Here is a 21,627-nt window from a genome sequence, read left to right on the forward strand (position 1 = left end):
AAGCCAGCAGCGTTCAGTTGTAGAAATGGCAGCCCTGAGACAGGAGCGTCGCTACGGTCTCTCCTGCGGCAAAATCAACAAAAACATCCCCAGCAGAACTCTTTACCACGTCAAACTCACTGACACGGCAATCCGGACTCTCGAAGCTTTCCAGAACCTTAAGGTAAGACAATACAGCTGCTTGACATGTTTTTGTCCTCTTTTTTTTTTAATCGCTTCCCAAAGTCCAGGAACTGTAAAACTCCTGCTAAGAAACTAGTTTTATTCCTACAGCCACAGGGATAAAATTAAAACTACATTAGTGAAAGTGTCTTGGTAAAAAAAAAAAAAACAGTGCTCAGTTTTCCCCTGCTAAATAAACAGACGCTTGGTTTATTTTGGATCATAACAGAACACACAATATACTTTGACGAATGTAGGGATTTGATCAGATTCTCTCATAAGCCATCAAAACAAATTGTTTTCAGCAGAAAGAAAAGCCGATCTAATTCAGAATTGTGCTTGTTTACCAAGGAATAATCCCCCCCACCACCAAGCCCCTAAAAAGTTGCCATATGACAAGAGCTTTATTTCCTAAATGTCTTTACCTAAATGAATGGTGAACACATTTCAGACATGATGAATATTTGTGTATATTACCAAACAAGGAAATATTTATTGCCTCCATATGTAAAACTCACAGATAAACACCAATACATTGTAGCCTACCCACATGTAGTAGTGCATGATATATTCAGGATTGTAAGGTGTTTTGTAAAGTTCCTTTAGCGTTAACATATATACAGTGTGTATATTTTTAAATGTCTGTTTTAACAATGTGTATGGAAAGTGGGAATGGTATGTGGCAATGGCTGCTCTCTGGGTGGCACTTGTAGCTGGGATCTAGTGTGTGTTATTGTTTGTCTTCTTGCCCTTCTCACCACTGGAAGCGCGCCCAGCTCACTGGGACTCACTGGGCTGTGAAGCACAAAGCCTTAAACTAAACTAAACTGCACCTTTCCAAAAAAAAGTTTGCCAAGACCCTGAACAGACAGAGCAGAGAAAATACTTTTAAAATGTGTGCCCACAAAGGAGGTATGGTGGGTTGTCATTTGAAGATTATCATTATTTTATGCAAATTACCCTATTTAGAGCTCAATTAAGCCATGTGTAAAACATGGACAAATAATTGATTAATCAATAGCTTGTAAATAATGCATTAACACTCAATAGCAGAGCTGTAAATGACAACAACGACACTGAAGTGTACAGTTACTGTATCAGTGCACTCACTTGTTAACAGTTTACATTATTCTGTCAATATATGGACACAGTCTAATGATTTCAAAATGTAGATTTTTGTTAAATAATGCAATCTAGCATTGTCAATCCGATCTTTAATAAGCTACTTTATTCCCTTGTAGTAAACCTTAAGCTAATTTTATGACAAATAACACGTTTCTTACGGGTCCTAGTTATTTTATTGCATGCAATATCCAGCTGAATGGCGGGGAAGAAAATCAGAACAATGCTCCCCAACAGGGAGGACATTTCCCCAAACCATTAATAATAAATTAAAAGCCCTGTCAATCACTGGCACAGCTGTACTTCACAGATAATAGCCTCATCCTATTAACCATCTATCATGCTGCCTCAAAGGCAAATACATAATCTTTTTTACATTTTTTTGTAATATTTCTTAATAAGTAGGGGGAAGGGGAAAATATTAGTTGGCTCATGGCAGATCAACTTGTAAAAAATAGAAGCCTTTTAATGAAATATAATTGGTTTCAGAAGGAGGTATTTCTGTCCTCAGGGATCCATCGTGGCCCTTATTCGTGTAATCATTTAGGGAAGAAATCAGCTGCAACCACACACTGTCGCTCCTCCACCCCTGACCTCACAAACAATTGACACGAGTAAAGTTTTCTGTAGACCGATTAATCACACGCATTCCTGGCAAGATTAGGCCCATAAACCCTCGGACTGGATGCAGAGATTTGACACAGAGTTGGGAGGTCAGTGCTTGGATGGGAAATTGGCAAATTGTTGGCCACATTTTTTGGCATTTACTGCAAAGGAAGGTTTACTCATCACGCATCATCAGGCAGCTTCAGAACTGCAACATTGGCAGGTTTACAAGAAAGGGCGGGATGAAATTTGATGATACGTCTTGATGCTTCCTCTTTTTTGATGTTTATATTCTCATTTCAACAGCAGGTGCTATAAAATATCCCTAAACTCTTGTCATTACCTTCTTGTCAGTTGAGCTTGAGCCGTGAACAAAACAGGTTCTGAGATGCAAACGGTGACATTTTGTTGTGATTGTGTAGTCCTCAACCATGCTATGTTTTCATAGTTGCTTCATTTTTGTTAGTTAACAGAACAAGCAACAATTACAACTTAGTGGTGCATTAGAGCATGAACAAGTAAAGGAAAACTGCGTTTTTTTTTTAGTTTTGCCCATAATCCACAGTCCTTATGTGAGACATGAGCACATGTTTTTCTGTACATTCTAAAGATATAAAAACAGATAAAAAAAAAGGCAGCTAAGAGTGCACAAAATGGGACACAACTATTCAGCCTGTAAACCCTTCTGAAAAAAAACCCTAAAAAAAATACATAATGTGATCTGCATCTTAACCAAGAAGAACTACTTTGCTGGCGCAGTGACACCTTGCTACACTACATCTGCTAGGTACTAGCTGGCTAGTGACCAGCTTCACCACACACTTCCACAGAGCGCCATGCTCACAACATGTCAGGCCAATACCAAAAGGTGCTAAATATCTATGCTACATATTGGAGCTGTTGCCACTACTGCTGTGTTTTTGAGTTTGGAAAAATTAATACTAGATGTGTTCGTTTCTACGTTGCTCTGTAAAATCGATGCGTCCAGGAAGAAAGTTATGACAATGCATGTACCTGTTATTACATTGTCGTTGGAGGTGTTTTATTAGCAGGCTTTGTAGGCGGAATAGGTGTGTCCCATGATGTATGTACATTATTAATGAGCTGCCTCTTTTTAGCTGTTTTTAAATCTTTAGAACATACTGAAATGGGTGTTCATGTCTTGCATAGGGATTATGGTTCTTGCTCAAATTTTACAGTCATGTGCTTGTCAGTGTGTACAATATTTTGTGGTGATTTGGTGTGTGAGAAGTTTCAACCAATCTTATGTTAAAACAGTGCTACCATGTGGTGTTTGTCTTAAAAAAATAGCAGAGGCAACACAGTATGTGTTGTAAATGTTTCACAATTTTGTATCTTGTTCGTTCATTGCCTGGCCAGATTTGTAATTTGGGGGTACATTGCTAGAAATTACAAGAACTAACACACATGCCAGAGTTATTTTGCTCTGATGCTGTGCTTTAGCTCTGAATGTTACAGTATTATACTCCACACTCCCCACTTGGTTGCAGCAATCCATTGTCTTTCTGCCCTCATTCTACTTTTGGATAAAATGTGTCTACTTACCACAGCTTACTACCATATGTGACAAGTAAATACAAGAGCTTGTCTTGGACTTCTATTATTATTTATTCTTCTATATTCTATGAAGAGGAAAATCTATGAAATAATGGTAAACTGACCAAACTGTACAGGCAATGACATTGTGTTTATTGTAACATTGCTTGTAAACTGTCATGTGGATCATAAAATCAGTGACTTTTTGTTTTCTTTTGTAGGCATCACTATCCAATCAGCCATCTATTTGCTTCAAGGGGAGCCAGGGGGTAAGTCCAATCGCATACATTCTCTCGTGCATCAGAAATCGAAAATGTGAACCCACTGCTTTAAGTGCTAGGGAGAGGTTATTACTTCGAGCATTCAGTGACAAATATCTTGCAAGAGGACATTCCTATGAAGGAGCAGCAAATAGAAAGATCCTCCCACAGCACTGCATGGCTGGCTGCTTCACATTTACCTCACACTCGTCCGCTTCTAAAAGAAGTCTCCCTAATCCCCGCAAGAGCCGATTGCCTGGACGAAAGTGACTTTGCTGTGTACACAAATACTGGCCGTGTGTGCTCCCACAGGCCCATAGACAGGGTACACTATACCCCCAGGCTGCTCGCCAGGTTACTGGGTCAGGCCTGCAACTGGGGAAGCTTTGTTCAGGGAGGGGGGTAGAGAGGCGGCGAACCCCAGGGAGCCCCATGCCTCCATGCCTGTTGTCTGTGTGCAGACATGAAAGCTCTGACTTACAGTAATTGTGCAGGGACGTCGGAATTCTTCTCTGGAAGCATGCAAAAAATATCCAAACACGTGAAAATACATGTACACATAAAATGAGTAGCTAATTAGCATATGGTGCTTATATGTTAAGAGTGAACATGTGAAGTATGCTTTATATAGATTATTTAAGTATCCTTTGAATAGGATTTGGTGATTATATCTCAACTGGCACATTATACATTCAAATTGCTTTGAGAAATTCAAGCTGCAGACCCCCCCCCTCCACACACACACACACACCCGACGACACTCCCAGAGCTGGACGATTGGGCATTAATGAGAGAGCGGCAGCCATTGGTAGTGGGGAGGCCAGATTAAGCTGTTAGTGAGGGGGAGGTTGTTGTTGGTGAACATGGTAGTCTGGCATACAACACAGCAAGAGGATAAGCAGTATCTGTGTCTGCAGGTTGGAGGCTTGGCAAGACATCATCCCAAATTACTATTTAATTGTATCCAGCTTTTCCAGAAATGTTCAATAGGTCACGAGGGGCACGTGAGAAGTTCCTGACTGACATTTGCCACTTGTGATCTTTTACCTCATAACTCCTTGTCATGCTTCCCTTTAAAAAGGAGCACATCCAGGGCCCACCAAAAACCAAAGGAATTCTTCAAATCACTGTTCTGGCATCTATCCAGGGCCTTGTGGTATCAGGGGCCCGGGCGCCTACGGAGAAATAGCGTGCTGAGGTTTTTTTTGGTGGGCCTCTTTCTGTGACTGACTCTGCAGCGTTTAGCCTGATTATTGTAAAGTGTACATCACGCTTGTGATCAGGCAATGTAAGCATCTCTGTTTAGTACCATACTTACCATAGTGGGCATGGCTGCTTACAAATTATTACATAAATACAGCCTGAACTGATCAGTATCTTACATGTGAAAATGGGGCAGAAAAAAGGTGATGCAATGAGACCCAAATGAGAGTCAAACCAGTGCAAGGAGCTCAAACATTTGAGAGGAAATTGTGGACTTTGAAATCATCACTGGGGGGGATGAAGGAATATATTCAGAGCGGCTCGGCGTTCCCAAGGCCAGGAATTTCACATCCCAATGTGGATTCCCTCTCAGTTCTAGCTTGCAACACGGCCTGTTTGGTGGAACAACCCGAATAGTATACGAGCTTCGTAACAACACATTTAAGGCTGACCATTAAGAATTGTGCTCCGTAAGTAAATGTAACGTGGAAATTTGAAAAGGTTGTTGAAAATGTTTTATTGTTTTATCATTTCACTAATCTTTTATCATAATCAGATATTTATCTCTCTATTATCTATTGAATCAGATAATTATCTGGTTCTCAATTGGAATTCAATTATTGGGGGAGGGAGGGCTAAAAAAATTGTGCCCCCTTTGGAGTCGTATGACAGAAAATAATTGAGAAGAATTGGACTATAGGGAAATTACAGTATTGACCTGAATATGAGGCTATGAGACATTTTGCTTTAAAACAAAACATGACTTTTTTTTCAAGGTAACGGGTATTTATTGATATTTTTTAAATATACTTTTGCGGATCAAATAAGAGACATTTTAGGACTTGAAAAATTTTAAAAAAGAACTATGATTTTGCATTAAGAACACGGAATAAATTGAACATGTCCCATATTCGGGTGGACATTTGGACGATGTTGCATGCTAAGAATTTGGTCATAATTATTAGAATTGATCAAATCAATATACAGTCAAAAAAAATATGATACCCTTGTTTCTTCACTTTAAAGTACATTTGTTTGGACAGGCATAATAATAACATAAATAGCTCATAAGAGTTGAATTTAAGAGATGATATCTCGCAAATGTGTTTTTTTTAATTTTTCTACATGTATATTCTTATATTCTACATGAATAACTATAACATTGTATTTACTCTTATGAGCTATATTGTTGTTATCCTTATATTTGTCCAAATAACTGTACCTTTAGTTGTACCAGGCATTAAAATGAAGACGAAAATGAGTAACAAAGTGGTCTGATAATTTTTTTCCATGGCTGCATATTTCCAATATATTTTCATGTTGTTTAATAAGGCCTCATTTAGATAATAAGAAAACATATTGCAAAGTAAAACATTTCTTAGAGTCACAATCAGTGTTGTGCATGAACATGTGTAACATTGTACCTCAATACTATAATAGTGAGCTTGCAACAGGAGTGTTTAATCATTGAATTGCAGTTGTGTGTCTTTGTATGTTTTCAGCTGTCACTCAAAGCCAGCGGCTGAGGGGAATTGAGTGGTACTCTTAGATACATTCTGATGATGTGTGTGTGAACGTTCAATAACCAACATCCCCCAACCCCACCCCCAACCGCCCTCTTGATTATTGTGCCATTTCACCATCGGGGCCCTCTACCTAACACACACCACGTACACACACATGCTTTGCTTTGCACAGACTGTACCCCCCCCCCCCCCCCCCTCCTGCCTACCAATTGCATCGCTTTGCTGCACACTGCAAATGAGCCTTTTTGCACAGTGTGTATGTGCACATGCACTTGTGTTTTTTAACACCACTCCCCACCCTCCCGTCCTGAAGCTAATCAGAATAACAATTGTAGGAATGTGGTTTTAGAGCTATCCTGCCACAGCAGAATTGCAGCGAGAGGGGAGAGTTGTCGCACGTGTTCCTTGAAATGGCACATGCCGATCTATTCTTCCAGAAGTGTTTAAGCTAAAGACCCACTGCCTGTATGTATTTTAGGAACAATCTTCACAGATCCCACACAGCGAGAGGAGGACTTTTTTTAGTCAACCCCTCTGTCATCATTATGGTCGAGAGGTTCAACAATGGCTTTTTGAGGAACGGCGTGATGACTGGAGCAGTCTTATTGGTTGTACATTCCAAAAAGGTAGCCCATAATTGTTGGTTTATAGACATTTAACACATCATAATGTTACAGTTGACACTACAAAATATGTAATCTCAGCAACATTAAATACCTGAAGGTAAATATTAGGGATAACAAATTAAAAAAACATTTTTTAAATTGAATTGCGACAATAATGTTTTTAATCTACAACTTTACTGCTGCTGTATGCAAGTCTGTTTTTATGTGTTGGGCTTCTTGTGCTTGAGTTATTAAAAAGCAATGTTAAGTCACACCCTGAAGTGGGGATTGATTGGCTGTCATTGTGTTTGAGCTTGCTTAGTATAAGCTCCCATTGTAGTTGAGAGGGCAAGGTGAGGAGCGGTGAGAAGACGTTAAAATAGAGGAGCATGCGAGAGTTGGGAAATTTACATTTCAAAAACTGCACGTTAGAATTACATGTATTTTTTTGTAAGATGGAGTTTGTTTACCACCAAAGCAACGCAAGTTTAGACTACGGCAACAACATATAAAGCACTAGGGCTGGGAATCTCAGGGTATCTTATGATATGATATACTGTAGGGTTGCAGCTATGAAATATTTTAGTAATGAGTGAGTTTAGTAATGATCTACTGAAAGTGTTTTTGCTTAATCGAGTAATCAAAAAAACATATTTAAACCAATCGGTTTATTTTCTTAGATAATCAAACGTTAAATTACTTTGTATATATTTCTTATGTGTCATATGTTGGCCCTCGACATCCATTGCAACCTGGTCATCCTGGAAGGGGGATTGCCCTCCCCCCGTGGTCCTTTCTCAAGGTTTCTTTTTCCCCCAAATGGGGTTTGGAGTTTTTACTTACCCGGTTGGGGGTTCAGATCAGGGGGTGTCGTTTATTGTAAGGGCTTGTAAAGCCCTTTGAGACTCTTTTGTGATTAAGGGCTACATAAATAAACTTGACTTGACATTGTGCCCAGAAACAAACTGTATTTTCTTGGGCCTGATGGACTACATGATGGTTCTTTTGTAGATGACTGCATCCAACCCAGACTGTACCTCTTTACTGGAGAAGGGGAGAAATAATAATTACTTTATTAAGACATTACAAAGACTACATTACATTGTACACAATGTTGATGGCTGTGCATTTACAAATCCTAAGACACATAAGACAAATATTCTTTATAAGACATTGACTTTTTGCAGTGTTCAAAGTATAATGTAGTGGAACACATTACTCTCAACTAAGTGAGTGAGACACATACTTCGAAATAAATTCCAGTCATTAGAGGAATTGTTGCACCCCAAAACGATACGATTTGTGATACATGGTTCACGATAACAGGATTATATCTATTAAGATACATATCTATATCTTTTAAGTAGAAACATAAAAATAAATCATTAGCATTTGAATAGAAAAATCTATGTTTCTGTTTTCAACAGATAGACCTAAACATTTATTGTAAAATGTGAATAAAAACAAAATAAAATATTATGGTAGTCTCAGGGGTCTTAAACCTTTTTTTCTTACATCTTATATACTGCAAAGTCCTTATCCAGCTTTGTCTCATCCATCCCTACAATGAAAGCCAAAGGGAAGGCACACTTGGAGAGGTCTTAATAGGTCACGGCAAATCGATCTGCGGAGGTCAAAATTAATTAGTGGTGGACTGCTACAAATAAATGAATGTATAGGAAACACTGATGTGTTCATGCATTAGATTAGTCATTTGTGTTCCAAGAAAAGCAGGTATATTCAACTAGTTTCTTTATTTTTAAAAGGAAAAATACACCAAAAAAGTAATTGTTATTTTTTGCGATAAATCCCTGTTGTACATTGCTGGTATGAAATACGTATATTCACCAACTACAATCAAGAGCACCTTCATCCTGCTGCATTTAATGAGATATCATGTATCCAAAATTCTGCATTTTCTTAGCTAATTTGATATTATATGTTGCACAATAAATAACCCAAATAATGTATTTTAGTTTGGCAGGTTTGTAGTCATCAGTCAGGCCATCATGAACCTTTTTTAACCAAAATTGGCTGATGCGTCAATATCACGTCAATATCACAGTTACATATTCCCAGATTTACTATCAACTTTAAATTATATTCTCTCTGTTTACAACAAAGTAGCATTGTATTTTTATTTGTTTTCATAACAGTGCAACTCAAACACTGACTACAAAGTACTTTAAAACATTTTCAATACTGTGTCAACCCAATGTGCTCAAAGGCAGACAAATGAATAAAATCTGAATTATGAAACAATTGTATTTTACAATAGTCATTTTAATTGGAATTCAACCATTTTCCTTCTGTGAATGTAAAGTGTACTTTCGACCTTAGACATGTGACCAGTGACAACTGAAACACACAGACAGAACGTTTGTTTCCACTGCTTCCTCCATTCCTACATCACTGTGCATTATAGTGGACTTTGGGGATTTTCCCATCTCACTCCAACTTTGCCTGCAAGTCAATCAAGTTGAAGCAAACTGTTTTTTCCTCAGAATACTCACAATCTGAGAATGGTTAGAGGATCACAGATGTTTTTGCGTGGAAAGAAAAGTGTAACGTTGTGCTCCAAAAGGATTGTGGGATTGTAGGAAAATAACAAGGTATCAGCAAGGGAAACGTGGTATTGTCTTTGCGTCTGAGCTAAAAAAAAAAAGAGAGAGAAAAAAGAGAGTAGTGGAAAGGGAATTCCCAACTGCACGGTGTAAAAACAATTAGTTCAGGTTCAACTGATGGGAATACCATTGAGAGAAATGTGTGCTTTAATTGATTTTTCAAATGAAATGTTCAAATTGCAGTGATAGATCATTTCTTTCATACATAAACTATGAAAGTGAATACATTTTTTGTCTCCATCCTTGCATCACCTACAGTAAAGCGAGGGGGTGGTGGAGGATGGTAGAGTGGTTGTTGAGGTTGACAGATTAGCCCCGGCTTCTTAGAGAAAGACTGATTCTGCTTGGCATAACAAGTCAGTAGCTTGGGGGATGCTCGACAGTTGCCCATCCCCACATCCCTGCACGACCGGCGCCACTGCCACCCCCACTCCTTCTTTTTGCTTCCCTGTCTCTACCAACCCCCCCCCTCAGTGAATAGATCCTCGAGCACTGGATCCACAACATCCAGCCAGGCTGACTGAAAGCATGCTTTAAAAACATTATTGTGATGTGGCGCTTGTACAGGTTTTTGATAGTCTGAGGTCTGAAGTCAATGAATAGGATTTATTGATTTGATCCCTGTGTATTTGTCTTAGGCGTAGATAAGAAATTGTCTTAAAGGTTGATAAAAAATTGATAAGAGCACCGCCATAGTTTTTGGCGACAACAGCATACATGAAAATGGGTCTAAATGTGGATGATTTTGAAAACGACACCGGCTAAGCACTGAAAATGTTACATGTTCACACATTTTTGTGTCACATGCAAAATAACAATGGCAGATCAGCCCTGTAGAAAATTGCACATTTAATGCATCAGATTCTATATATATATGGTAGATCAAAAAAAGGTGATTTTGGATAGTAATATCCAGGATGACTAGCAGTTGGTGATGGTGTGTGCATTGCCAGCTACTGGCCCGGCATGCATATTACAGTTGGTTTTGCAGCCCATCTGCTGGCATTCCCAAATTTCTGTGGCCCCATGGCGGGTTATTTAGCTGATGTACTTAATAAAAAAGCTTTTTTGGGGCAGTCCATTTCCGCGAAACAATACAATTCAGGGAAAAACTGACAAGTTTATTTTGTGCAGTACTACACAAACCAAGACCAAATTTTGGTGAAAATTTTAAAACAAAACAGAATCATATGAAAACACCCGGAAACCGAGGTTTGGCTGTATTTTAATGATTCTTAATGATGTGACATTGCCAACTAGTGGGCTGGGATACGTATTACAGTTATGTCACTTGTGATTTTTAGTTAGCAACTTTGTGTTATAGAAGTAATGTGTCTCCGCTGGTTACAGTATATGCACATTCACATTTTTTTTTTCAGAGAAAACAATATTGTGATTGTTTTTTTTTTTTTTTTAAACTACATCCACTTCAGAACTTGTTTCGAGTCTCTGCTGTCACTGTTGGGAAACACACAACAGTTGAGTTTTTAGTCGAAAACAGTCCAGTGTCAATGACCCTCGAGACCAGTAGTTGAACTTGTTGAGTCTGGTACATGACTGATGATGTCAATGAACCTATGGTCCTAAAGGGAGAGACGAATCAGGTAGGAATACAATGCTTGAATCAGAACTCATCCCCTTCTTCTTCTGTGCGTATTTAGAGCCATTCCTGCCATTCCTCATGCACTGGCTTTACTGGAAGTCACCCCCCCCCCCCCCCCCACACACACACACACACAAACCCCAAATCCCTCCCTTTACCCCCCCAACAACACTCAGCCACACGTCCCCACTGTTCATGAATAATCCAGGCCAACCGACGGGCCATCACACTCGCTTTGTGGGGGGAAGAAGCTAGGACAAAAGACGGACAGCTATGGCTGAGTAAGCGCCGATGAGAAGACACTTCATACTAGTGTGCGTACAGACAGGAGCAAGAGGCAGAAGACTTCACAGCAAAATCACATACCCAAGGCTCCCGGTGCCAAAGAGCAGAGCTGGGAACTGTGCCTGCTTGGCTTCATCTTAAAAAAAAAACTATCCTCTCATCTCTCCCTGCAGATGTTTAGTTTGCCAAAGCACAACACAGAAAAAAATAGATCCCTTTAGTGAAGCCCTTCTCGCTTAAAAGGGTTAGAACTCTGTTTAACCCCATCAAAGATGAGCTGTTTTTAATATGCTCAGGGACTTAAGGATGGACTCTTTTTTTTTTTAACAAGGACATCAGTGCCCTTTGTCCTGCTTCGACCACTGAGCCCCCCCACCATGATTTTCTGTTCCAGTCCAGTTCACACCTTACAACGGCTTGAAAGTATTTGACATCCCCAAACACGGAGCACACCCGGAGGAGCAGATGTAGCCGGGCCAGGGGCCACAGAGGCAGTTATTTTATCAGTCTTATTGCTTCATTTGGGGTCTTGGAGGGGGGGGGGCATGATGCTAGCTTGCTAGGATCACCACATGCTCTGTCACAAACTGTCCAACAGCAAAGCAGTGGGTGGCATTGCAACACACGTGCCGCTCACTTTTATTACTAAAGTGCCTCATGTTAATAACATACCCTGATGTTGCTAATACCCCATTAAGCTCTTCTCTGAGCAATTAATCATCAGATTAAATTTGCACACTTGTAATTAGGACACAGCAAAGACTAAGCCATTTAATGAATTCTCTCCGTCATACCAAGCTGGACAAATACGGCTCATTTGCATATCTCAGGGAAGACAACATAAGGAGGAACACCCCATAGAACTTTGTCAATGTGGACTAACTCAAAATATCATACGATTATTAAATCATATGGTCGTTTGACATACGACATTGAGTGTCTGGGGACTATATGGATTTGTATAAGTTTCTATTCCGGCCACACAAAAGACGAAAATATGTCAACACCCCTACTGCTTTGCCAAAAACATCACATGGGGGTACTGTTTGCAAACCCCAAAGTTAGACCCCAAAATATGTCTTATTGACTTCAAATTTCTCACACAGCACCATGTGCTACCATGTGATACTTAAGTGTATAATAAGTGTACTTAAGTGTATATTATACTGTATATTATAAGTGTTTATCTGAATCACCCAAAAAATATCCTATTAGGGGACTGACATGTAAAAAGACAAGTAAAATGTGATCAAGATTGGTTGCAAAACACTGTTCCCATCAAATAAACATGGGTAGGACTTAAGTCATTGATCATTTGTCTCATGGTTATAAAAATATCTACCTTGCTATCTTACCATGCTAGCCAATGTCTGAATGACTACAGGTATATGCAGGAGTGCATCCCGTTGACGCAAGTCTTATGGTCCTGGAACCTTGTGTCTCTTTGAGCTATTAATAGATACTTTACCTAGAACACTTTACCTTTTGTTGTCTTAGAAATTGTTGTGTGTGTTCATACTGTTATAGTGTCTATAGTGTGTTGTATACTAAGAGATGGTCAATACTTTGTATGTGGTATTCTATACACTTAAAGTGCTGTCTTCGAACAATCAAAGGTGACCTGATGTAGTACATGGACGGAACTGTGGGGGCAGCAATGTGTCAAAGAAGAAGATACTAGGCTAGTGGTGCTATGGACATATCTGCTAATTCTATTTCTGTGACATACGTATAAACACTTGTGTTTACCCCAAGCTTACCCCGAGCTTCACGCTGCTGCTGGTTGTTTGTTATGCTTCTGTCAGCTCCGTTCCTGACACTGTGTTGAAAATCTGTTCTAGTATCACATAAACGTATTGACTGAGAGCAAGCCATGTAGATGTTCGACCTTTCGACACTCATGTGACCAGAGCGCTCCGTCTCCAAAGCTCCCACAGCCTGAGGGGGAGGGATAAGACCTCAGATATCCATGAGTCACTTTCTGTATGTCAATCTTCCACCTCCTCTAGAATGGCAGACCGGTTGCCACAAATGGTGTCACTGACTAAACACGATGAAACATCAGCGAGTGTCATGGGGCCTGTGTGGCATCACTCAGCAGGCTACTTTGCGTATTTAACACTGATGAGTGTATGCTTCATTATTTAGTTGAGAGACGTGTGGGTTGGAAAGTCGACAGTCAGATGCACATAAATAACAACAATAAAACTCAGCTGCTAGTTATACAACATACACTCAAAATATAAACCCAACACTCGTTTCCATTTTTGGGATGCTCTGGACACACCAGATATGGACTGGTTTTCGGACCCACCTCCAATACAGTTAACTGCAAATTTTTTGAGTGGCCTTTTAGGCATACCTGTGCAATAATCATTATTATTATTGTTATTATTCATATTATTTCAAAAATAATGATTACATTACAAATATGTTGTAGTCTTGTAAATGTAAATTACATCATAATTCACATGAAATGTATTGTAGGGCTGTTAAATGGTCACACGTTTTAATCAGATTAATCACATTAAATTAATTATGATTAATCACCATATGCAACTATGTCTGAAAAATGCCCATTATCACTGTATTTAATTAACAGAAAGATAAATGACAGGACAGGCTGATATATATTTGTATATATTAACAGCTCTAAATGAATTGAACATGTCAGTCACATTTGAATCACACTTTACACCATGTTATTATGAGCAATGAAGGGTCGTGTTCAAAGACATCACATAATTTAAGGTAAATTTGCTTGTTTTCTGTGTATTTTCCAGCATACTTAAATGTAGCAAATTGTACATCCGAATTAAGAGTTACAAAGTTCATGTTTTTATTTAGTAGGCTCCAGGATGACCCCCCGTGACCCTAATGAGGATAAGCGGCATAGAAAATGAATGAATGAATGAATGTTTTTATTTAATAGGCTCCAGGATGACCCCCCCGTGACCCTAATGAGGATAAGCGGCATAGAAAACAGATGGATGTTTTCTATATCTTCTTGTTTATTTACACACACACAGGCATTATGAAGCCGTTTTTGTGATGTTCACATTGTCCCTGAATGCATGTCGCGTTCAAGTAGTGAGAATGAGGAAGTGTTGTTCCCAGGATGAACGCGCTAGAGACGTGTGTGAGTTGGAGATTCAGGTCACAATGAAGTTATAAAAGAGCGTCAGACTCTGTGTGCCTGTGTGGGGATGCTCAACGGTGCTTCCGTATGCCGTCATAACTGAGGCGTACACTAAAAAATTCAACGGAATTAATTAAATAAATTACTTACCGCTGTTTTGTTCTCATCACAACCTTGTTCTTGTAATATTTAAACCTCATTCTTGTAAAATGATTACTTGTGCTTGCGAATTCAATCATGTAATATATTTACTTTATTTTTGTAATATTTTGTAATATTTTGTAATATTATCAATTTTTCTCATGAAGTACAACATAAAACCTGTTTTACTATTTTTTTTCTTCAATCACAACTTTATTTTCCAAATATTTTTTTTTACTTTTACATGAAAGTCTGTTCTTTTTTCAAATTGTAACTTTACTCACATACTATTCCGATTTTATCATTTAACATTTAATGATTTTTTTTACTTTTTCTTATAACTTTGAAATATATGACTTTATTCTCACAGTATTATTTTGAACAATGATAGAATTTATATTATTCAATTCCATTGAAACATTGAAATAAAGGAATGCCTCTGTGCAATGTAAGGTGTGTTTGACTAAGTCGTCTACAGGTTCCTTTCATTATGAGCGTTAAAGACACACGCTCGTTCAAAAGTTGTAACATTGAACCTTTTAATTGTTCATAGTCCAGCCGGCAGACTTGTTACGTAATTTGTGATTATATAACTGACCAGCTATGCTACGTAAGTGGGCTATATCCCACAGTGATAAAAATGTCACACAGTCATGGTAAAAAGAACATTTCTAACCTGGGTAAGTATACTAAGTAAATATTTTCCAATATTTTTAGTTGGATACCTATTAATAACAATAAACGTAATAATAATAATAATACACTTTTGACATCTGAATTGGAAAATGGTCACACAATACATTTTTCACCCTTGTTACTCAAAAAAAAAAAAGAAAACACGGCTTTGAGAAACCTAAAAACACCCTTTCTATTCTAAAAACCTACATTTCTAGAGAGTCATCAGTTCACTTTCAGGGTTAAACTATGTGGCTCTCTCCTCCAGGACCGTGTGGGTTAAATGACATATGGTTATGAGGCTTGAGAAGGAAACTGTGAATAAAATGGGGGCGACCTCTAAACTGTCTGACCTGAGTGACATTGATTAGAATTAGAATGTGAAGTGTGCACGTTGGCATATAGATGGATGAAGGTGGGGGCGGGATGGGGGGGGGGGTCCAACGGTTGAAGGGTCGGGGGAGAGATGCTTGTACTGCTGCCTTGAGCTGAAAGAGGGGACGTGGTGGCATCATTGCCATGTTAAAAGTGTTTTCTGAAGCTGCCATTTATTGTAATTTGCATTTCTACGACTTGTTGCTTCTAAATGTGGTCAAATGGCTCCTCCCTTTTTTAAAGCAATACAGCCCTGTCTTCTGGCCCTGTGCAGTTTGATGCTTTGATGGCTCTTAATTAGCCTAAACCCCAACACAGACACCACTTTATGACTGTCCAGACAGAAATAGGTCAGAATTAATGGTCAGTGGTGTTTCTCAAGTGTCTGTGGCCTTGCTTTGAGTTCCGTGTTGACATGGGTGGGCCATGCTGGTGGAGGATAGGCTGATGGGGGTAGGGTGAATGGCATGCGTTGGGTTTCAGAAGAGGAGGAGGGGTGGCGTTGTTTCATTGGCTCACGGCTCCATGCTTATGGCTTTGCTGCATGACTGGGCATTTGTGACAGCTATAGTCCTGCCTGCCACATCTGCCAGGGGGCACAGAGCCCTGAGCCAGTCAGCTTATAATCAATCACTTACACAGGAGGCAGCCTGGCATTTGTTTTCCTTGAGTCCAGCAGTTAAAAACGCCTGTTCTGCTTTGCCCTCGGGTGCTTTTGAGTGCTAGCAATGCGAGCACAGAGGGGATTGTGACAAAGAGGCAAATAAATAATTAGCATAAATATATGATTGCATATAAAAGACAGATGATAATTATTGAGCTTCCTGAATCTAGGACAGCCTATCAACAAACACGATCCATTTTGAGGCTAAAATACAGCTGCGGGCCATGTTAGCCAAGAGCCACCGTTCATTGTGGCATAAACGACATATTACCTGCTCGGTAATGACTTTCTAAGTTGAACTTTCCTTTTAGTGGAAGTAGGTTTTTGGGTCGTTTTATGTAACGTGTCCCTGACAAGAGATAGCCTTCACCATGCCGGCTTGTCGGTTGTCATGGAAAGAGGATGAGACACAAGTTAAAGGAAGGGTGAAATAGCTGCCCTCTATTGTTGTTTTGTCTTTCAGCCTGGCTCCTCCTAGAAATGGCAACAGGTCATCATCCTTGACCTGGGAGGTTCAATATGGAGGAGATGGTTTAACTTGCGTGAAAAAACAGTTGGTTGACTTGATGCAGTTTTTTTTTCTGCCTTGATATTGCTTAAAATCAGAGCAGTGATAGATAATATACTATGCTCATTATGAAACACACTAGAACAATGCAGCAGGAAAACTATAAAACCTTTACATGTAGAAATAAATGTCCACTTGACAGAATTTAACATATTTTTCTCCACTGGCTCAACGTGCTCTTAACTCCTTTTTTCCTTTTTTTGTCTTCTATAGTATATTAAGATCCCTACCCTGACTTCGGAATCTCCAGATGGATTCAGAGTCTTCTCCTTTTACCTATCCAGCGACAGCAAAGACAAGCCTCAATCCAGCTTTGACTGCATCCATCAGTATGTTTCAGGGTAAGCAGCACATGTCAATCATTGAGGGCGTTTCCAAGAAAACAGCCAAAGAATCAGTGCATGGTCTCGCTAAAGACTTCAAAGATGTGACCAGTGTTGTTAGTGCACACGTGTGTTAATTATGTCTGATGGTTTCGGACTAATGAACGTAAGTAAATATTGCTTCAAAGAAAGGCTTGTGTAGTGTTAGCAGAGATGTGATCAGTGTGTATCTAAATGCACTAAACTGATGTTTGACAAGGGAGCAGTGAAAGGAGTACTGATGTGGTTTTGGCAAAGCGATGAATGCACAGTGCTGAGCCAGAAAACTTGACTCCTTTGTAAGTCTAACACACATTTGTCCTTTTCTCGTCAAAGAGAGGGCAGGGATCAGCTGGAGGGCCAAGGCAGCATCCAGGACAAGATCACAGTTTGTGCCACCGATGACTCCTACCAGGCGACGCGGGAGCGCATGTCCCAGGTGGAGAAGGATATCTGGAGCCGGTCGGCCATTGAGATAAAACCAGGGCCAAGTAAGTGTTCAAGTACCAAGTGAGGTTAATGTTAATGACTACTCGTCCATCCTGCTGATAACTGCTATATATTCTGGAAGCTATCACATAATAGATGTCAAATTGTTGCTTGGATTTTGACCAGATTGTGCTGGTGGTCTGCCAACATGCCTAGCAGCATATGAATATAACTTGCTAACAAGTCTCACACTGATCAGGAATCACTAAAATGTAATTTCATGACAAGATTTAATCCGATTGATAAAATACTTCTTAAGAAGAGGATGCAGTGAACTGGAGACAACTGGAAGTGAAATGGAGAACATCCTTTCAGCTATAAAGCAGTAGTTCCCAAAGTGGGTATGTCAATTGCCATAGGGGGTACGTGAAAATTACGATTAGAAGACACAGACTAAAACACAGAATTACTATTGCGTCTGAACGCCTCACAGTGCGACACACAATTGGCGACTCCAAATTGTTAATAGGTATGAATGTGAGTGTGAATGGTTGTTTGTCTATATGTGCTCTGTGATTGGCTGGCGACCCCTCAACCAAAAAGTACTGAACATTCCAGTTTTTCTTTTTCATTCAGGTGAGATATGTCTATGCTGTTATGTTAAATCTCTACAGCTGCATTATTATATTTGTTTATTATATGTGTCAAACAATGCTCGTTGGTGTTGTGGCTGTATAGGTTGTTTGAGCGTTCTGAAGTGACAAATAATTACTATGAGATGTGCATTTGTTGCACAGAGACGAAATACCATCTACCTTACAGTACCTCGGAATGCGCCATTACGTCTTTGACCTATAGCAACCTCCAAAGTATGGCTTAAAGTTGTAATGAGATTATGGACTGCAGGTATCTATAAGCATTGCCTGCCCACGTCCAGCTATTAGTGGTGCAACACAGGAAGAAAGGGCCTCTGTTTGCTGGTTGCTTTAACTTTCCATGCTCCTCTGTTTACCAAGCAGTTGGGCTTCAACTGCTCTCAGCTGTTGTAGCAAGGCTCGGTTCACTGTATTTATGTTCTCCGAGTTAGCTTTTCAACATTGGGATGAACGTGCTACACATAATGCTTCAGCACTGTTTGCAGAAAGTAGTGTGCCTATAAAGAAGTCGACAGAAGGTATTTAAAGAACTGGACAAAAGACTTGGTTTTGTACATGTGCTTATATTATGCATATTCACCTACAAAAAGGTTTAGATTACTGCTGTGACAGGCTTAACTTTCACAGATGTTCTATTGAGACTTACCGGTAACTACCCTTGCCTTTGTTTTGATCTCAGGTAAGTGCGTGAAGGTCCAAAGGAAGCAGGGTTTGGTTTCAGGCTCGGATAGCAGCAGCAGCAGCAGCAGCAACAAGCACTCTCCCAGCAATAAGAGGTGCCTCGTTTCCAGCCCCGTGGCACACAGGACCTTGAAGGACCGCATCATCCATCTCCTCGCCCTAAAACCTTATAGGAAACCTGAGCTGCTACTGTGGTTGGAGAGGGAACGCGCTAGTCCAAAGGACAAGGCTGACCTGACCTCAGTGCTGGATGAGGTGAGACATCCGGCAAGTTGCTGTGTAAACACATGAAGTTGTCATGAGAAAATATCTTTACATATGGCAATGTAAAAAGATCCTTGTATGAAATACAAAAACCTGCCTGAGCATTTTCACGATGTTTACATACTGCAATCATCACATCGAGACAGAACTGAAAGTGGTGTCATTAGTCCTGCTTAAATTGTCTCGAGAGAAGATTATGTTTTGACAGATGAAAGGTGGGGTGTGTTCAGGCACCTTCGGGAACGAACCATGTAGCTCGATTTATATGAGCAGTGTTGTTTAGAATCTAAACAATACAGCCTTGCTAGATATTTTGGCTTAATGACCTGGTGTTATTAACTGTTGTTTTCAGATTGGCAAGCAGAACCCTAAAGATCACAGCTATTCTCTGAAGGATGAGCTCTACAGACATGTCCAGAGAGACTGGCCTGGTTATCTAGAGGACGAGAAGCAGCTCATACACAGGCTTCTGAGCAGGTGAGCCTCAGCGATGTAAGATTCCTTTGTGTGGAGAGCTTTGTGGAATGAGGTGTAAATGGACCACTGCTTTTTCCCACTTGGAATTGCACAATTTCTTACAAAGTGTGCCATATCTTTATGGGACTTGAGAAACAGTGCAAGTTTAAATCAGTTGTTCCCAAACTTGGGGTCAAGACTCATGTCTCCATTCAGTCTCCAACTGATTAGATACTGTATCTCTGAAAGTTCTAAACTCCTTTTTTTCCATGCTGGTCTCATACAGAGCAGGATAGCACTACCCCAAGGACTTTGTGCTAGAGTGGGTTTTTTCCGTGGATGTGGCCTAACTTCATCACTGTTGTGATGAATCAATGTGGCCTCTGCTGGTTGCAGCCAAGTAGTGCACCACATTTTACCTCAAATTTCTTTAAGATGACATTAATCAATTATGAAACAGACAGCATTTTCCCCTAAACAGTTCCATATATATAAACAATGCCAAATGGGTAGACACATTTTCTACCTTCAATGGTAGTATCAGAGCCATAATAGAGGAAGGATGGCGGAGGGCAATGACTTTAGACATTCCCACCTTGTTGTGTAAGCTGTAAGACAAGTATTTTATACTTATACTTTTATACTACCACACACTGGCGCTGACATCATCAAATTATCTGATTGGGGATGCTCTGTCAGAGTGTGAAAGTACATCAGTTACAGAAATATCCCACAGGTAATAAAATGCTGTATATAGTTACGGTCAAATGCAGTTATTTTGTATGATCTTGATGGAAAAGGGCTTTAGATTGCAAAAGCTAATGTATTGTAAGTATTTATAGTCCAGGTTAAGAGGTTACACTGTCAAAGAAATGTGAAAACTGTCGCTTCCAAGTGCTTTTTGACTTTTGCAGATGTTATTTGACAGTTGCAAAGACCAAAGGATAGATGTGTTTTTGACAGAAATAGCGTTGATAGGGAAAGGCCACGGAATATATAAAAGGCTGCTGTGATCATTCAGAAAGGTAAGCTTTGAAAATGACTCCTTCACTGGGCTGATGAATCTCCTAATGGACACATCAAAGTGGGGAGAAAAAAAATATCCCATGTGCTTGCTTGCCAAAATGGTATTAGTATGGAAAGGTTGAGGCTTGCAAGTCCTGAGCTTTTCAGGGTTTCTTCCCTTCATGTGTCTGCCAGTAAACATGCAGGCCATGTGCTTGCAGAGTGTTTTGCGTAATTGCACAACCCCCTCCTTGTTTACGACCCCGCTCAGAGCAAAAAAAAAAAAAACAGTAATTAAATCCTATGCCAAGTAATAAAACTGATGCAAATACTGTTGGGCTCCTTATGATTTTGTCACACAGTGGGTTCCAATTAAGGCTTTGTTATGATGTTCAAATGATTTGGAACATCACTCTGATGGTTGAGATAGTTAAAGACAGGACTGACTTGTTGCTGTGAGCGTCTGTATAAGGGAGGAACTGTAGGAAGCAGATTAAAGGAGCTGTTAAGGCTTTGGTCCAACATCTGCTGCTATTGTTCTGCTCACTGGACTGTGTTCAGTCTGTGTGGTTGCATCTTGTTGATGGTATCGCCGGAACACACAAAACACACCACAGAAATTACATTCTGCCAGTCTGGTCTGTCCGTTCCCAGAATGA

The 21,627-nt window shown here is 39.8% G+C and overlaps 1 protein-coding gene across 1 annotated transcript in view; it reads left to right on the forward strand.

Moving 5' to 3' along the window:
- Nucleotides 1-21,627, forward strand: part of LOC131130853 (RNA polymerase II elongation factor ELL2) — a 28,506-nt gene continuing 6,879 nt past the window's right edge. Inside the window, exons 1-6 of the mRNA XM_058074920.1 lie at nucleotides 1-163; nucleotides 3,669-3,716; nucleotides 17,329-17,456; nucleotides 17,814-17,968; nucleotides 19,242-19,498; nucleotides 19,860-19,984. Coding sequence (XP_057930903.1) covers nucleotides 26-163; nucleotides 3,669-3,716; nucleotides 17,329-17,456; nucleotides 17,814-17,968; nucleotides 19,242-19,498; nucleotides 19,860-19,984 — 851 coding nt within the window. The 5' untranslated portion in view covers nucleotides 1-25. The remainder of the gene's footprint in view (nucleotides 164-3,668; nucleotides 3,717-17,328; nucleotides 17,457-17,813; nucleotides 17,969-19,241; nucleotides 19,499-19,859; nucleotides 19,985-21,627) is intronic.

The sequence above is a fragment of the Doryrhamphus excisus genome, chromosome 6 (assembly GCF_030265055.1).
Source record: "Doryrhamphus excisus isolate RoL2022-K1 chromosome 6, RoL_Dexc_1.0, whole genome shotgun sequence".
In the NCBI taxonomy this organism is placed as follows: Eukaryota; Metazoa; Chordata; class Actinopteri; order Syngnathiformes; family Syngnathidae; genus Doryrhamphus; species Doryrhamphus excisus.